At 32.5% G+C, this 15,802-nt stretch overlaps 1 protein-coding gene across 3 annotated transcripts; it reads right to left on the bottom strand.

Moving 5' to 3' along the window:
• Positions 1–4,011: 4,011 nt before the first annotated feature.
• On the bottom strand, positions 4,012–15,461 carry LOC134695709 (calcineurin subunit B type 1-like). Of its 3 annotated transcripts, none has more exons than XM_063557079.1 (6): positions 15,417–15,461; positions 14,222–14,261; positions 10,585–10,761; positions 8,769–8,828; positions 4,347–4,531; positions 4,012–4,195 (listed from the first exon to the last, which is right to left on the bottom strand). In XM_063557079.1, exons 1-6 carry the CDS (start codon positions 15,417–15,419, stop codon positions 4,145–4,147), a joined length of 516 nt encoding a protein of 171 aa, XP_063413149.1. In that variant the 5' UTR covers positions 15,420–15,461; the 3' UTR covers positions 4,012–4,144. The 3 variants fall into 3 exon arrangements, with proteins under 3 accessions (XP_063413149.1, XP_063413148.1, XP_063413150.1); XM_063557078.1 differs by lacking the exon at positions 15,417–15,461 and adding an exon at positions 14,936–15,068; XM_063557080.1 differs by lacking the exons at positions 8,769–8,828; positions 15,417–15,461 and adding an exon at positions 14,936–15,062.
• Positions 15,462–15,802: the final 341 nt, after the last annotated feature.

Here is a 15,802-nt window from a genome sequence, read left to right as displayed (position 1 = left end):
ACAGTATACCCCTCTTTTTTAAAGCGGGGGTATAATAAGACTCGAACAAAGATATGCAACCTCTCTTTTAAATGTTACACGAACAATTTGAATACCCACAAATGAAGAGTTGTTTGCACTTTTGAGAGATAGTATAGAGGAACACTGTGAATTTTGTACATGTTGTAAGCGATATGCAAAACCACCAAGACCATTATAGTGTCCATATAACTGTAGCATCTTAATTCAATGAAAGAGTGGCAATGGACTTAAACAGTAGAATTGAAGGGGAATAATGCACATGATCGACATGTGGTCATGTTTATACACTGGATCTGTTATAATCTTTATAAATTTCCTTGTTTGTCTTTCATTCAAAAAAATTTGATGACCGATATCATTCACGCAGCATAATGCCATGCTAAAAGGGTATGTGTTGGTAACCTTGATCGATGTGAATCTACCGCGATTGATTGATTGGTTGATTTTTGACGTTTTAACGCCACTTTTTAGCACCGTCTATAGGCTATTTCGTGGCGGTCAGTTTTTATTGGTGGAGGAACCTGGAGTGCCTGGAGAAAACCACCAACCTTCGATAGGAAAACTGACACTCCTAGTCAATTAAGACTGGAGTCGAGTGAAGCCACACGAGACGGATTGTTGACTGGTTAGTGATTACAGTAGAAACTACTTAGCCCACTAGGCCACCGAGGCCGCCCCTATCAATACGATGGACAATATCAAACATTGCAGACAAGAATATTGTTCATGACTAAAATAATGTTTTTTGTCGACCTTGTATTGCTTATAGTTGTTCACTGTTTATTATTTCTATCTTTTATATGTCCAGTGTTTAACCTAAAACACAAACACGGTAAAAATCTAGGACAATCACCCCTGAAGCAAGATCGCAGAAATAATCCTTTACATGTATGGCCAAATTGTGCAGACCTTATCTCGATGATTTTTTTTTAATCTAATTTAGGTTCAAAATAAAGCACACATAAAAGGCAAGAATCTGCATCCAAAAGCATCAACTACTATTAGGAGTCAACTGACGTTTTCCCCATTATAGTTCTTGTTTCAATGCTCTAAAGTTAATATCTATGTTTTCAACAAAAGACGAAAGAGCTGAATAAAAATGGTAAAATAGTAGTCTAATGAATTACACCAATAAGGAGCCAACTGAAGGTTTCAGTCTCAGGATCGTTTGCAGCTGAAAAACTTTGCCATCTAAAGATTCTGTATATCTTTTCCTGTGAGATTTCAAGATACTAGTCCAAGTTCAAAGATGTTGAATGTCTTTTAATGGTTGGTTATAACTCCTACCAAAATTTATTTAACAGAATTAATGAATAAAGAAAGAAGGTGTATCTTGTCATTCTGAACACATCTATGTTCATCTCTGGTTTTCGTTTAGTTTGAGTACGTAATCTTTTGCGGACTTGTTCGTTGTGTTTTTAGTTCTTTATCATGATTGGCAGCTCACTCTTGACTGTTGGAGACCTAGTATTTACTTATAGTATAACTAATCGCCGTATTTGAATAGCAAAAAATAAGACAACGAGTGGCACGAGTTTTATCCATAGCTGCTTTCGGTCACAAGTTGTCTTATTTTTGATATTCAAATACGGCGATTAGTTATACTTTTTATTACATTGTCAAATTGCTTTTTTTAAGAAATTAATGTAGAAAATGTAAGGAACTATATGTTTTTCCTACGCAAGTTTTGTTTCGACGTTATCGACGTCTTGACAACGCCTATTTTTGTATGAAGTCAGAGAGTGAAATAACCACGTTTATTTCACATGTGAAATTATCGATTTTTATTTAACTGGGAAATCAATGTAATTCATTGCAACCAATGTAATAAACCATTATTATTTGTTTAGAACCTAGAGGCTATCAAGAGCCTGTGTCGCTCACCTTAGTTTATGTGCATATTAAACAATGGACACAGATAAATTTATAACAAAATTGTGTTTTGATGATGGTGATGTGTTTGTAGATTTTACTTCTCTGAACATTCTTGTTGTTACAATTATCTCTATCTATAATTAACTTGACCCAGTAATTACAGTGGAAAATATTATCTGAAAATCTACAAAAATTTATGAAAAATGTAAAAAATTGACTATAAAGGTCTATAACTCCTAAAGGGGTAATAAACTGATAATTTCGGTCATGTTGACTTATAAGTAAATCTTACTTTGCTGAACATTCTTGCTGGTTACTGTTTATCTCTATCTATAATATTATTCAAGATAATAACCAACAAGAATGTGTCCTCAGTACACGAATGTCCCACTCCCACTATCATTTTCCATGTTCAGTGGACCGTGAAATTGGGCTAAAAACTCTAATTTGGCATTGAAATTAGAAAGATAATATCATAGGGAACATGTGTACTAAGTTTGAAGTCGATTGGACTTCAACTTCATCAAAAACTACCTTGACCAAAAACTTTAACCTGAAACGGGACAGACGGACGAACGGACGCAAATACCAGAAAACATAATGCCCCTCTACTATCGTAGGTGGGGCATAAAAACAGCAAAATTTCCTTAAAATTACCAATTCAGAGGCAGCAACCCAACAACGGGTTGTTTGATTCATCTGAAATTTTCAATGCAGATAGATCTTGACCTGATAAACAATTTAACTACTGCCAGATTTGCCCTAAATGCTTTGGTTTTTGAGTTATAAGCCAAAAAATGCATTTTACCCTATGTTCTATTTTTAGCCATGGGGGCCCATCTTGATTGGTTGACTGGGTCACGGAACACAATCTTTAAACTAAATACCCCAATGATGGTTGTGGCCAAGTTTGGTTAAATTTGGCCCAGTAGTTTCATAGGAGAAGATTTTTGTAAAAGATTACAAAATTTGCGAAAAATTGGTAAAAAATTACTATTAAGGGCAATAACTCCTTAAGGGGTCAACTGATCATTTTGATCATGTTGACTTATTTGTAGATCTTACTTTGCTGAACATTACTGCTGTTTACAGTTTATCTCTATCTATAATAATTTTCAAGATAATAAGCGAAAACAGACAAAATTTCCTTAAAAGTACCAATTCAGGGGCAGCAACCCAACAACAGGTTGTAGGATTAATCTGAAAATTTCAGGGCAGATGGATCTTGACCTGATAAACAATTTTACCCCCATGTCAGATTTGCTCTAAATGCTTTGGTTTTTGAGTTATAAGCCAAAAACTGCATTTTACCCCCATGTTCTATTTTTAGCTGTGGCGGCCATCTTGGTTGATTGGCGGGGTCATGCCACACATTTTCTAAACCAGATACCCTAATGATTATTGTGGCCAAGTTTGGTTTAATTTGGCCCAGTAGTTTCAGAGGAGAAGATTTTTGTAAAAGCTAAATTATGCTTGACGACGGACGCCGGATGCCCGACGCAAAGTGATGAGAAAAGCTGACTTGGCCCTTTGGGCCAGTTGAGCTTAAAAATTAGGTATTGTATAAATGTGTACAGTATGTTAAATGAATAAAACAGTGCAAACCTAAATTAAAGAAAATGCATACATTCAAAAACCCTAATTTTTTGGGGTTATATTGTAGCCTTTCAATACCACTGAAAATTCACTTAAAATATTTGTTACTGCATTGTTCTTAACTGATATTAACTTGTTTTTTATTTAACATAATTACAATTCAAACTATATTATAGGATAAATCTGTATATATAGGACACCTATATATTTAAACTTTAAAATAGTCAATTATAACTGTTTTTAAATAACTGGACAAATACTATAGAAACCTTGTGGTGGTATATAATAAAATTGAGAATGGAAATGGGGAATGTGTCAAAGAGACAACAACCCGACCAAAATAAAAAACAGCAGAAGGTCACCAACAGGTCTTCAATGTAGCGAGAAATTCCCGCACCCGGAGGCGTCCTTCAGCTGGCCCCTAAACAAATATATACTAGTTCAGTGATAATGAACGCATGTAATGACTGCATGTATACTATTATATCAAGCTTACATTCCTTTGACACCAAAATATAACACAGTGTCACTGTTTTATTTTACATTTTTTTATTTTCAAATGAAAAGTATATAACATTTGTGAAGAAATATTTCATGGCTCCAAAAAATATAACATAAGTCTGAGATCATTTAAATTCCTGGCATACTAACTCTACACATGGTCCACCACCATCTTCTTGTGAAACTCAATACTCTCTGCAACCTGTAAAATAGAATATATAATTATGTTACTTTTAAACTTTTAAACTGTAAACTACATGATCATTTCCTAATTGGCCTCAGCTCATTTAAGTGTTGCTTTTGTTAATAGATACACGTAGTTAATAATAAACAATATATTTATTTTGACTTACAGTGCAAAATTCCTGAAATGACAGTTTTCCATCCATATCTTGGTCAGCCATAACAACAGTTTTATCAACAATCTGTTGTAGCTGGGTGTCTTTCAGATGATCACCTACCATTAACTTTAACACCTGGTATAATTCTCCATTAGATATATATCCATCTTTGTCCATATCATAAATAGCAAAGGCAACTGTAATATGAAATAAAATTAACAATAAATTTATTAAATGTCTATGTTTAATATAAAAAAGAAGATGTGGTATGATTGCCAATGAGACAACTGTCCATTAAAGAGACCAAAATGACACAGACATTAACCACAATAGGTCATGGTACACCTTCAACGATGAGCAAAGCTCATACCGCATTAAGTTGATTTTAATGTTTTAATATTAATTTTTACAGCAGTTTAATAAATAAATGAGTTGAAATCACTGTGATCTTACAGTACTAAAGTGTAAGGTGGTATGGTGTCTATATCATCAGAATAAATACTATGAACTTCTGCCTTCCCTTTCTGGGAGCATTATTCTATGCTATCACTTAGGATTGTTTGAATTGTAACTGTATGTTTGTAAAATGTTGGATATATATCATAGATCAAATTATATTTTTTTTACATGAACTCATGTGTTGTTTGTTACATGTAACTTTTGCTTGTATGACAATGGCTGGATAAACTATAGAGGCTCTCAAGAGCCTGTATCCCTCACCTGATTCTACTTGTATTTTTGAAATCATATAAAAAGATGAAATTTGGCTTAAAAGTAACAACACTTGGCCAGCATCTCATTAAGAAAGGAACATTTATGCTATGTTTGTTTTCATTAAATTCAGTGGTTCTATAAAAGAAGACATTTGTATGTATTCCCATATAAGGATCTATGTTAAACCAAGTCCCCTGCTGAAAACCACCTTGGTTGATAGATTTGCTACAAAGTAACAACACTTGGTTAGCATGTCATAAGGAACATTCATGCTATGTTTGACATCATTCGATTCAGCGGTTCTCTAATGGAAGACATTTGTATGTATTTCCCATTGGGTCCTATGTTAAAATAAGTCCCCCGCTGGCAGCCATCTTGGAATATGGATCGGCTACAAAGTAACAACACTTGGTCAGCATTTCATAGGGAACATACATGCCATGTTTGGTTTCATTCCATTCAGTGGTTCTCTAAAAGAATTAAGTCATTTGTATGCATTTCCCATAGGGTCCTATTGTTAAACTAAGTCCCCCGCTGGCGGCCATCTTGGATGATGGATGGGCTACAAAGTAACAACACTTGGTCAGCACCTTAAAAGGAACATTCATGCCATGTTTGGTTTCATTCCATTCCGTGGTTCTCTCAAAGAATTAAGTCATTTGTATGCATTTCCCATAGGGTCCTATGTTAAACTAAGTCCCACGCTGGCGGCCATCTTGGATTATGAATCGGCTACAGAGTAACAACATTTGGTCAGCATTTGAAAGGGAACATACATGCCATGTTTGGTTTCATTCCATTCAGTGGTTCTCAAAGAATTAAGTCATTTGTATGCATTTCCCATAGGGTCCTATGTTAAACTAAGTCCCCCCCTGGCGGCCATCTTGGATGATGGATCAGCTACAAAGTAACAACACTTGGTCAGTACCTCATAAGGAACATTCATGCCATGTTTGGTTTCATTCCATTCAGTTGTTCTCTAGAAGAAGTTCAAAATGTAAATAGTTAACGAAGACGACACTGGACGACGGACGCAAAGTGATGAGAAAAGCTCACTTGGCCCGATTGGGCCAGGTGAACTAAAAAAGGGGAGGCTTAAAAATTAAAAAAAGTATTTTTACCAAGTCTTTAATCTATTTATTACCATAAGTAGTTTTTTTTTTGTTTCATTCTTTATATTAGTTTTTTTTTATCTTTTAAACACTTGGGTGAGGATAACAGAAATCTGTGTAAATCAATCATGCTCCATGTGACAATTTTTTTTAACATTTTTCAGGCGGGTATAATGTCAATACTCGAAAACTTTATAAAAAACAAGAGGCTCTCAAGAGCCTGAATCGCTCACCTTAATTCTTTTGGTTAAATCTCTCATCAATGATTATTTTGGCTTTTCAATTTATTTAAATGTTTTTTGGATCATCCTATTTTCTTCAAAAGCCAAAAAAAATAATCATTTTCTCCTATGTTCTATTTTAGCCATAGTAGCTATGTTTCTTGACATACAAGGAAATAAAATATAAAATTTATACTAAATACTCTGAAACTCATTTAGCCTAAGTTTGGCTGAAATTGATACAGCAGTTTCAAAGGAGAAGATTTTTTAAAGTAAGTCAACATGATGAACAAATTGCGAAAAAAGTCCTTAAAGGGCAATAACTCCTTAGGGGTCAATTGACAATTTTGGTCAAATTGACTTAATTGAAGATCTTACTTTGCTGAACATCATTGCTGTTTACAGTTTATTTCTATCTATAATTATATTCAAGATAATAAACAAAAACAGCAAAATTTCCTTAAAATTATCAATTCAGGGGCAGCAACCCAACAACAGGTTGTCTGATTCATCTGAAAATTTCAGGGCAGATACATTGTAGATCTTGACCTGATAAACAATAAGTTTGGAAGTATTTGGCCCAGTAGTTTCAGAGGAGAAGAATTTTGTAAAAGATTACTAAGATTTTTAAGATTTACGAAAAATGGTTAAAATTGACTATAAAGGGCAATAACTCCTAAAGGGGTCAACTGACCATTTCCGTCATTTGAAATTATTGCTGTTTACAGTTTATCACTATCTATAATAATATTCAAGATAATAACCAAAAACAGCAAAATTTCCTTAAAATTATCAATTCAGGGGCAGCAACCCAACAACAGGTTGTCTGATTCATCTGAAAATTTCAGGGCAGATAGATCTTGACCTGATAAACAAGATAGCCCCAGGTCAGATTTGCTCTAAATGCTTTGGTTTTTGAGTTATAAGCCAAAAACTGCATTTGACCCCTATGTTCTATTTTTAGCAATGGCGACCATGTTTGTTGATAGATCATAACTTCGGATACAATTTACAAACTAGATACCCTAAGGAACATTCAGTTAAAGTTTGAAAGTATTTTGCCCAGTTGTTTCAGAGGAGAAGATTTTTGTAAAAGATTACTAAGATTTACGAAAAATGGTTAAAAATTGACTATAAAGGGCAATAACTCCTAAAGGGGTCACTTGACCATTTCCGTCATGTTGACTTATTTGTAAATCTTACTTTGCTGAACATTATTCCTGTTTACAGTTTATCTCTATCTATAATAATATTCAAGATAATAACCAAAAACAGCAAAATTTCCTTAAAATTACCAATTCAGGGGCAGCAACCCAACAACGGGTTGTCTGATTCATCTGAAAATTTCAGGGCAGATAGATCTTGACCTGATAAACAATCTTATCCCATGTCAGATTTGCTCTAAATGCTTTGGTTTTTGAGTTATAAGCCAAAAACTGCATTTGACCCCTATGTTCTATTTTTAGCAATGGCGACCATGTTTGTTGATAGATCAAAACTTCGGATACAATTTATAAATTAGATACCCTAAGGAACATTCAGTTAAAGTTTGAAAGTATTTGGCCCAGTAGTTTCAGAGGAGAAGATTCTTGAAATAGTTTACAACGACAGACGACGGACGACAGACGACGGACGACAGACGACAGACGACGGACGCCAAGTGATGGCATAAGCTCACTTGTCCCTTCGGGACAGGTGAGCTAAAAAATGTTGTTACCCTGCTTTCATTTTGTGATTATACATGATTTTATCAAGAGGTCATGCAAGTTTTAGTTCCGTCAGACAAGTAATGCCAATTGTCTGACTATACTGTGGATTCATTTATTTTCGTGGGTACCAATTTTCGTGGATTAAGAAAACCTTGCATATTCGTGAATATTTAATTTCGTGGTTTTGCTGAAGTCTGCATACAAACCTATAGAAAAATTATCATTCGTTGAATATTTAATTTCGTGGTTTGACTGTGCCCACGAAATCCACGAAAATTGGTATCCTACGAATAATAATGAATCCACAGTAATCTAATGTCAAACACCTTTCTCAAATTTCTATGTTACAGATTTTCATATCTGCATTGCAAATAATATATATTTTATAAGAACAATATTTTTAGGAACTTTTGTCCTCAATGCTCTTCAACTTCATACTTTATTTGGCCTTTTAACTTTTATGGATTTGAGCGTCACTGATAATTAGTCTTTTGTAGACGAAACACACATCTGGTGTATTTACAAAATTTAGTCCTGATATCTTTGATGAGTTAATTCATGTGACTGACAAAATACCAGGCTTAAATTTCTAATTTTAAAGAACACAGTATCATATACAATTCTACAATGATTCATATTTTTGTTTTATCATCATAAACTAAATAAAATTAAACATACATCTCAGTTTATCTTTTGGGTCACCTTTCACACTGAACTGCGACAATCCATTTAAAAATTCTAAAATAAAAAAGAATGGAGTGTAACACATTTCTAGAGAAATTGTTGCATTTTTCAATCAAAAGAGGCTCGTGGGTACAAAAAATTCAGCAAAAATGTAAACCTTTATTTTTTCATTACAAATTTTATTTATTACACTATTAGTTATTACTTTATGATTTGGAACAAAAATCAACCCAAAAAATTATTTCAGTTTGGCATCAGTCTGACTTTTAAAATGGTTATATCATTTAAAAAGCTCCAAATTGTCTCCCTTTGGTGCAAAAATGCAATTTTTTGGCATTTAATTTAAAATATCTTTTTTAACTCATCGGTGACCTACATCTTTTTATTATTGTTTCAAATAAGCTGTACATAAACTAAATAATTGTAAAATTTAAGCGATTTCTGTAATTAGGTTATTTTTATATTTTGATATTACCTTAATTTCGCCTATTAGTTCAACAGAAAAAAAGGGCATTAACAAAAATGTATGCTTCTTCCGGAGTCAGATTTTGAGCTTAAATGGACTGTGATCCCATTTTTTTATTTCATTTTTCTATTAAGTATTGGATAAAGTTCATTTATAAAAAAATAAAGCGAAATCCTATATTAGAAAAAAAAATGATTTATACCCAGGAGCCCCCTTAAACATACAAATACCATTACTACATACATGTAGATGAGTGGTCCATCAACTCACACAGAACACACTGAACTTCTCAAAGATTTAATATAAGTGATATATTGCAAGAAATCATCTCTTTGACTAAAAGTAAGTGGAGCATTGTCATAAACATGTATAAATTATATATGCTTTTTGTACCTCAGTAAACTAAAAATCTTTAATGATATAATTAAAATTTTCAAATCATTTGTGTAAAATATTTCAATAACTCCTATTTAAGGTCAATTGACTAATAATTAGTTCATGTTGACTCATTGTGTTCTGGTAATTTTCAATCTATCTGTAATTGTTTTCCAGATAATAATCAATGTATAGCTGTGAAAATAGAAAATTTTTACATATCAGTTATATAACTCTAAAATGGGTATTCTAGGTTTTATGAAAATTTCACTGGAGATATAGTCTACCATAAATTGGCATTTCAGGGGAAAGAACTCCAATGGGGGAAGTAGACCTGCTTACTGTAAATGTATACGTTATTATTTGCGTGCATTTATTATTGCTATTTTGTCATTTAAGACTTTTAACAACGTGATTTTAATTTTTGCGATATTAAGAAAAATCCTGTTTATATCATAGAGATTTTTATTTAACATATTAAATGCAAGTTTAAATTATTGCAATTGTAAAACAGTCTCAATTTTTGCATTAATAAAAATATCGCAATAATTTCTGCATTTACAGTACGGTATTTATTTCAACACCTGCCCCTTCTCCCACTCCTCTTTTTCAGCAACAGAGGCTATGTAATAGATAGAATCTAATTCCAAGGTTTAACTATTTTTAAACTTTTGTAAAGTTTGGTAAAAATGGCCCTGTTACCTGTAGTTTAAGAGGAGATAAAAAAAAATCCAAGCTAACTAAATTGACAGCGAATTTTGTAGTCCCTAATGGCAATTTAATGCTCACCTGGCCTTAAATGAGATGAAAGTGCTAACCAAAATTGCATTTCAACACAATATTGATTCCAGTAAGATTGAAGAGGTATATAATAAATGACAAATGTGGGGATTAATTTAAAACTTTTCCAAACAGTTATTTCAAAGAAAGAAAAAAACTAATTTTACAATATACATGTAATTATAGTACCTTTAAAATCCACTTCCCCATTGCCATCCGTATCAATGATAGATACAACTCTCTGGACCAATGGATTATCCTTCAACTCTGGAATGGACATAAACTCATCAACACTTAAAGAACCAGAATTATCTTTGTCTAGTTTGCAAAATCTTTTCCCAAGACGTCTTACTTCATCTGCATCAACTAAAAATAAAACATACATGTACTTTTAAATGTCTCCTCCTTTGTGTATACACTATTAAATATAAAATTATAATTTTAATGTAAATGGGTGCAAATTAACAAAAATTAGTGTTCTTCCTTAACTCCTGAATACCTAAAGTTTTTGGAAATTATATAATTTTACCAATTTGGACAAATTCAGGAATTTTGGATGGTTTTATTGAAGATTACCTCTTAAGAACATAAAGAAATACTGGTGCTTCAAATAAATAATGATAAAACAAGCTTCTTGTGCACTAGATAATACCATCCATAAAATATATTGGTCAAGTCTTTTTATTATGCCCCACCTATGATAGTAGAGGGGCATTATGTTTCTGGTCTGTGGGTCCGTCCGTTCGTACAGCTTCAGGTTAAATTTTTTGGTCAAGGTAGTTTGTGATGAAACTGAAGTCCAATCAATTTGAATCTTAGCTAGTACACATGTTCCTTATAATATAATCTTTCTAATTTTAAAGCCAAACTAGACTTTTGACCCCAATTTCACAGTCCACTGAACATAGAAAATGATAGTGCAAGTTTCAGGTTAAAGTTTATGGTCTATCACACAAGGTAGTTTTTAATGAAGCTGAAGTCCAATCAACTTGAAACTTAAAACACATGTTCCTTATTATATGATCTTTCTAATCTTAAAGCCAAACTAGACTTTTGACCCCAATTTCAGGATCCAATGAACAAAGACAATGAAAGTGTGAGTTTCAGGTTAAAGTTTTTGGTCAAGTACGTAGTTTTTGATGAAGCTGAAGTCCAATGGACCAATCCACTTGAAACTTAGTACATATGTTCCTTATGATAAGATCTTTCTAATTTTACATGTTGCCAAATAAGATTTTTTATCCAATTTCACGGTCCATTGCACATGGAAATGATTATGCGTTTGGGGCATCTGTGTACTTTGGACACATTCTTGTTCTAGGATTTGTGGTAACAAAATGATCTGATACAAGCAGGAAATACTAAGATAGACAACTTTTATTAATGTGTTTCAATATGTGAAATATCCAAATACTCAGAGAAAAATACAAAATAACAGGTTCACAACTTCTTAACCTGTGCCAGTTTGGTTGATTTCTGACAATTGGCTTATTTAATTATATTTTCTGACCTGTTAGTTGATGAAATTTAAAAAAAATTAAAACAAATTTGAAGTAAAACCACATTATTTACAGGAAACCCGGAATAATTTGATTGTGTTCAAGTTTTACAATTCAAAGGAAAATAACTCATGAACAAAGCAGACAGACTAATTTATTGTGCGTATCATTAATGCTTTTTCAAAACTAGAATTGGATAGTCAATTGCCGTTCTCCCAAGGCAATATTCAATAGCTCTGTAGAAAAGTTAAACTGCATGAAGATACACTAACTAAGTCATATAAGAGTGTATCAAATATTACTGTTAAAAAGTCCTAAATATTTGAAACTGTGGAATGACATATATATATATAAATGCCAGAAATTTTTCAAATCATAAGTGAGTCTTCCTAATGTATCTATCTGATGATCAAAGTCCAATAACTCTGGAAAAACATATCAGATTTTTCAAAATCAAAAAAAATATTTTATAAACCAAATTCAAACAATTGCATGATTAATATGCTATGTTTTTAGAAGATCATTCCAATTTGTAGAACATTATTTGAAAATTTACTTAAATCAGACACTAGATTGTCATAACTCTGTCCAACAACAAAGCAGATAAAAAGGGGAAACACTTTCTTACATGTCACACCAAATCTCAAAAACAATTTATTATTATTGCTTAAAACTTTACACACTTATATATTAGTTCTATAAGTAATAATAATTTTAATTATCAATCACATCAATAATGTAAAGTTTCGAGGATATCAATTCAAGTATACTTGACTCTTGAGTTAAGTAAGTGATATGTAAAAAAAACCTTTTAAAAATTAATTGGTTTTAAAGTCCCACAGCTAATGATAATGAACAAAAAAAGTCAAAAACTTTCAAAATCAAAAGGGAGCTTTCTGAATTCTTCAATCTATTGACAATTCAACTATTTTGATACATTAACAGAAGAATTGGTTATTTCAAGTCATAAAAATGTGACAAGACAACTGAAGGGCATATACAAATTATTGATCATGCAGTACTGTTTTTAAAGTAGTCCAAACATTGCTGATAAATACCTTACATATATATTGCATAAAAATCTGACAATGCAACTTTCTTTATAATTTTTATTATAAAGGGACATAACTTCTTTAAAAATAGTTGATTAGCAATGATTTTAGAACATTAGAGAAACCACTGCTATATTTCAGCTTTTGATATAAATTTTATAATAATATTTTAAACAGCTGCGCCATGAGCGCATGATAGGCTCATTGTCTTGTGTGCATTTATAATATATAATCATAAATAGTTTCTGAGATACAGCGTGACAATGTGACATTAGCAGATCCAGGGGGGTTCCAGGTGTTTAAAACCCCCTTTTTTGGGGGCTGATCAATGCATTTGAATGGGGTTGTATAGCTGGAACCTCTCCTTTATCCTGGGTTAGGACACCCCTGTGTGAAAACCCACCTTTTTTTAACAAAAACTCAATGATATGACTCTTAAAATAAAATTTTGAATCATCACCAAAAAGTGTACAGATCTTAAGATAAATATAACTAAAAAGTGTGTAAAGTCTTAATTAATAATCATAAATTGTCTTTGAGATTCAGCGCGACATGTGAAAGCACCCCCTTTTTTTTTTACAAAAAACTCAATAACTTAAATATAATTTGAATCATCTGGCATCAAAAACTATACAGATCTTAAGATTAATATAACTAAGAAGTTTGTAAAGTTTAAAGCAATTATCATAAACAGTTTTTGAGATACAAGGCGACATGTGAAAATAAATACACCCCTGTTTTAGTTACAAAGTCCCCTCAGTAAACTCAAAAAGTTTTAATCACATTTTCGCTAAAATGTATACAGATCGTTTGACCATCACAGGGAACAACTGTATTAAGTTTCATGAAATTTGGATGAGTCGTTCATAAGTTACGGTGGGACATGTCTCGCTGGACACAGACGTATAAACAGACAGATGCCAGACATTCATACCTGTCATTTAAAGCGGGTGTGACCCAAGATTTTCACAATTCTGAGGTATCAACCAGGAGTCTGACACCCGTCAGATCATTGAATAACCCGGAATTCCATTTGTAAACCATATTATATGTCCCATCAAAATTTTGACTGGCTTATAAAAATGTGATTCAGATTAGAATCTTAAACTGTGTTAGAGAGCTTAAATAAGGCTGGATGTAGTGGAGGACAATTATTATCTGAGAAACTGGTTACAAAACCATATATATTCTTTTAAAATAAAATGACTTCATGTTATTTTTCTCTTTTTGAACAAAATTGTTTTTTTTTAAAATGTTGAGTATTTTGTTACTTACAATTGGAAGCCAGATGATCATCAATGGAATTGTGATTACCCTGAAAACAAAATGCTCATCCTGTTAATGTACAATGAATACTAATATTTCATATAAAACATGGGTGAATTGGAAAATCTTCATTTTTTAGTTAACAATCTATTGTTTATAACATCAGCCTGGCATCACAATTATTTTCAATATTATCATGATTATGTCAATAAATTATCCATGCATTTTTAATATCAGATTCTAAATGACAGAAGTGCATGTAATGATTTTTTTAAGTCCTAACATGAACAATAAAAACTAGTCTTATAAATTATAATTCTTTAAAATTGGGGAAGTGAAATTTTTAGTCATGGTAAAAGCACAATATAGGTATTTTTTTAAATTTATATTAGACATTTACATAGGCACGATAGGTGCATGATCCAGGGGCCTTTTTTTTGTTGGAAAAATTTAGTTGACTAGAGCGGCCCTCCCCTAAGTCAGTCAGTTAACATATATCCCCCCCCCTAAAAACACACACTCCCTTTATAATAAGTTCTCAATCCACCACTTATTAATTGGTAATTTTTCATAAAAGTTAGTATGTGAACCTTATGGTCCAAATAGTTATGAGGTCTTGAAAGACTTAGCCTTTCACTTAATTCTGTAGAGACTCTTTCTGTTTAAAGACCCTATTTTTTAATTTTTATTTCTATGCCTTTTTGGTCTATTTAATTAAATAACCTGTCTGTCAAAATCAAGCTCTTCCTTTATTTCTGGGATTTTGAATTTCTCCATTTATGCTCTATAATGATCTTTGAATACTCATGATATTGTGCCCTGAGAACTGTGTCAAGAGTAAACTTCCGGTTAAAAGATGTTCTCGTGACTCAATCATGGCCATGGTTTGTTTTTCCAAAGTAGAACAGTAACAATTTATTCGTTATCATATCTCTGATAACATTTTTATGTTTATCTTTCAACGAAAACTGTAGTAAAGACAATGTGTTTACTGTATCATGGTTTACAATTTACTTTTGGAATAAGTCTACCCCTCCCCCTTTTTTATGTGTTTCTGTAAACTTGTACCAATGAATAGTATAGTCATAAAGAAAAGTACGATTTGTGAAATTTTCACTAATGCAACAACATCGAAATCTGTATATAATGATGACACAGTCACACTATGAATGACAAAGAAGAAAGATTTCTAGACGGGACGAACCATAGCAGACGATTTCAATCCCAGGATGCATTATACTGTTTGGAACAGGCTAAAAGCGGTCCTACTGAAAAGCGCCTGGGAGCGCCCGAGAGCGCACGAGAGCGCCCGGGAAAAGAAAAGCGCCCGGGGGAAGGAAAAAGCGCCCGTGGGAAGGAAAAAGCGCCCGGGGAAGGAAAATTAGCGCCCCGGAGAATAAAATAATAATATTTTATAACAATATTTTTTTTCCTTAAAAAAATCATTGCTTGTTTTGTCCTTAATATAAATGGGGATAAGTACGATGCTACATCGAAAGTGTTGTTTATATCTTTTTATAAAACTAAAACTTTGACTGTTTCACTGTCTATGCTTATCAGGAATTTAATGCTTAGTTTTGAATTAAACCA

Source organism: Mytilus trossulus, chromosome 14 (genome assembly GCF_036588685.1).
Source record: "Mytilus trossulus isolate FHL-02 chromosome 14, PNRI_Mtr1.1.1.hap1, whole genome shotgun sequence".
Lineage (NCBI taxonomy): Eukaryota > Metazoa > Mollusca > Bivalvia > Mytilida > Mytilidae > Mytilus > Mytilus trossulus.
Note: the sequence above shows the minus strand (reverse complement) of the source record. Positions and strands in the feature narration are given on the sequence as shown.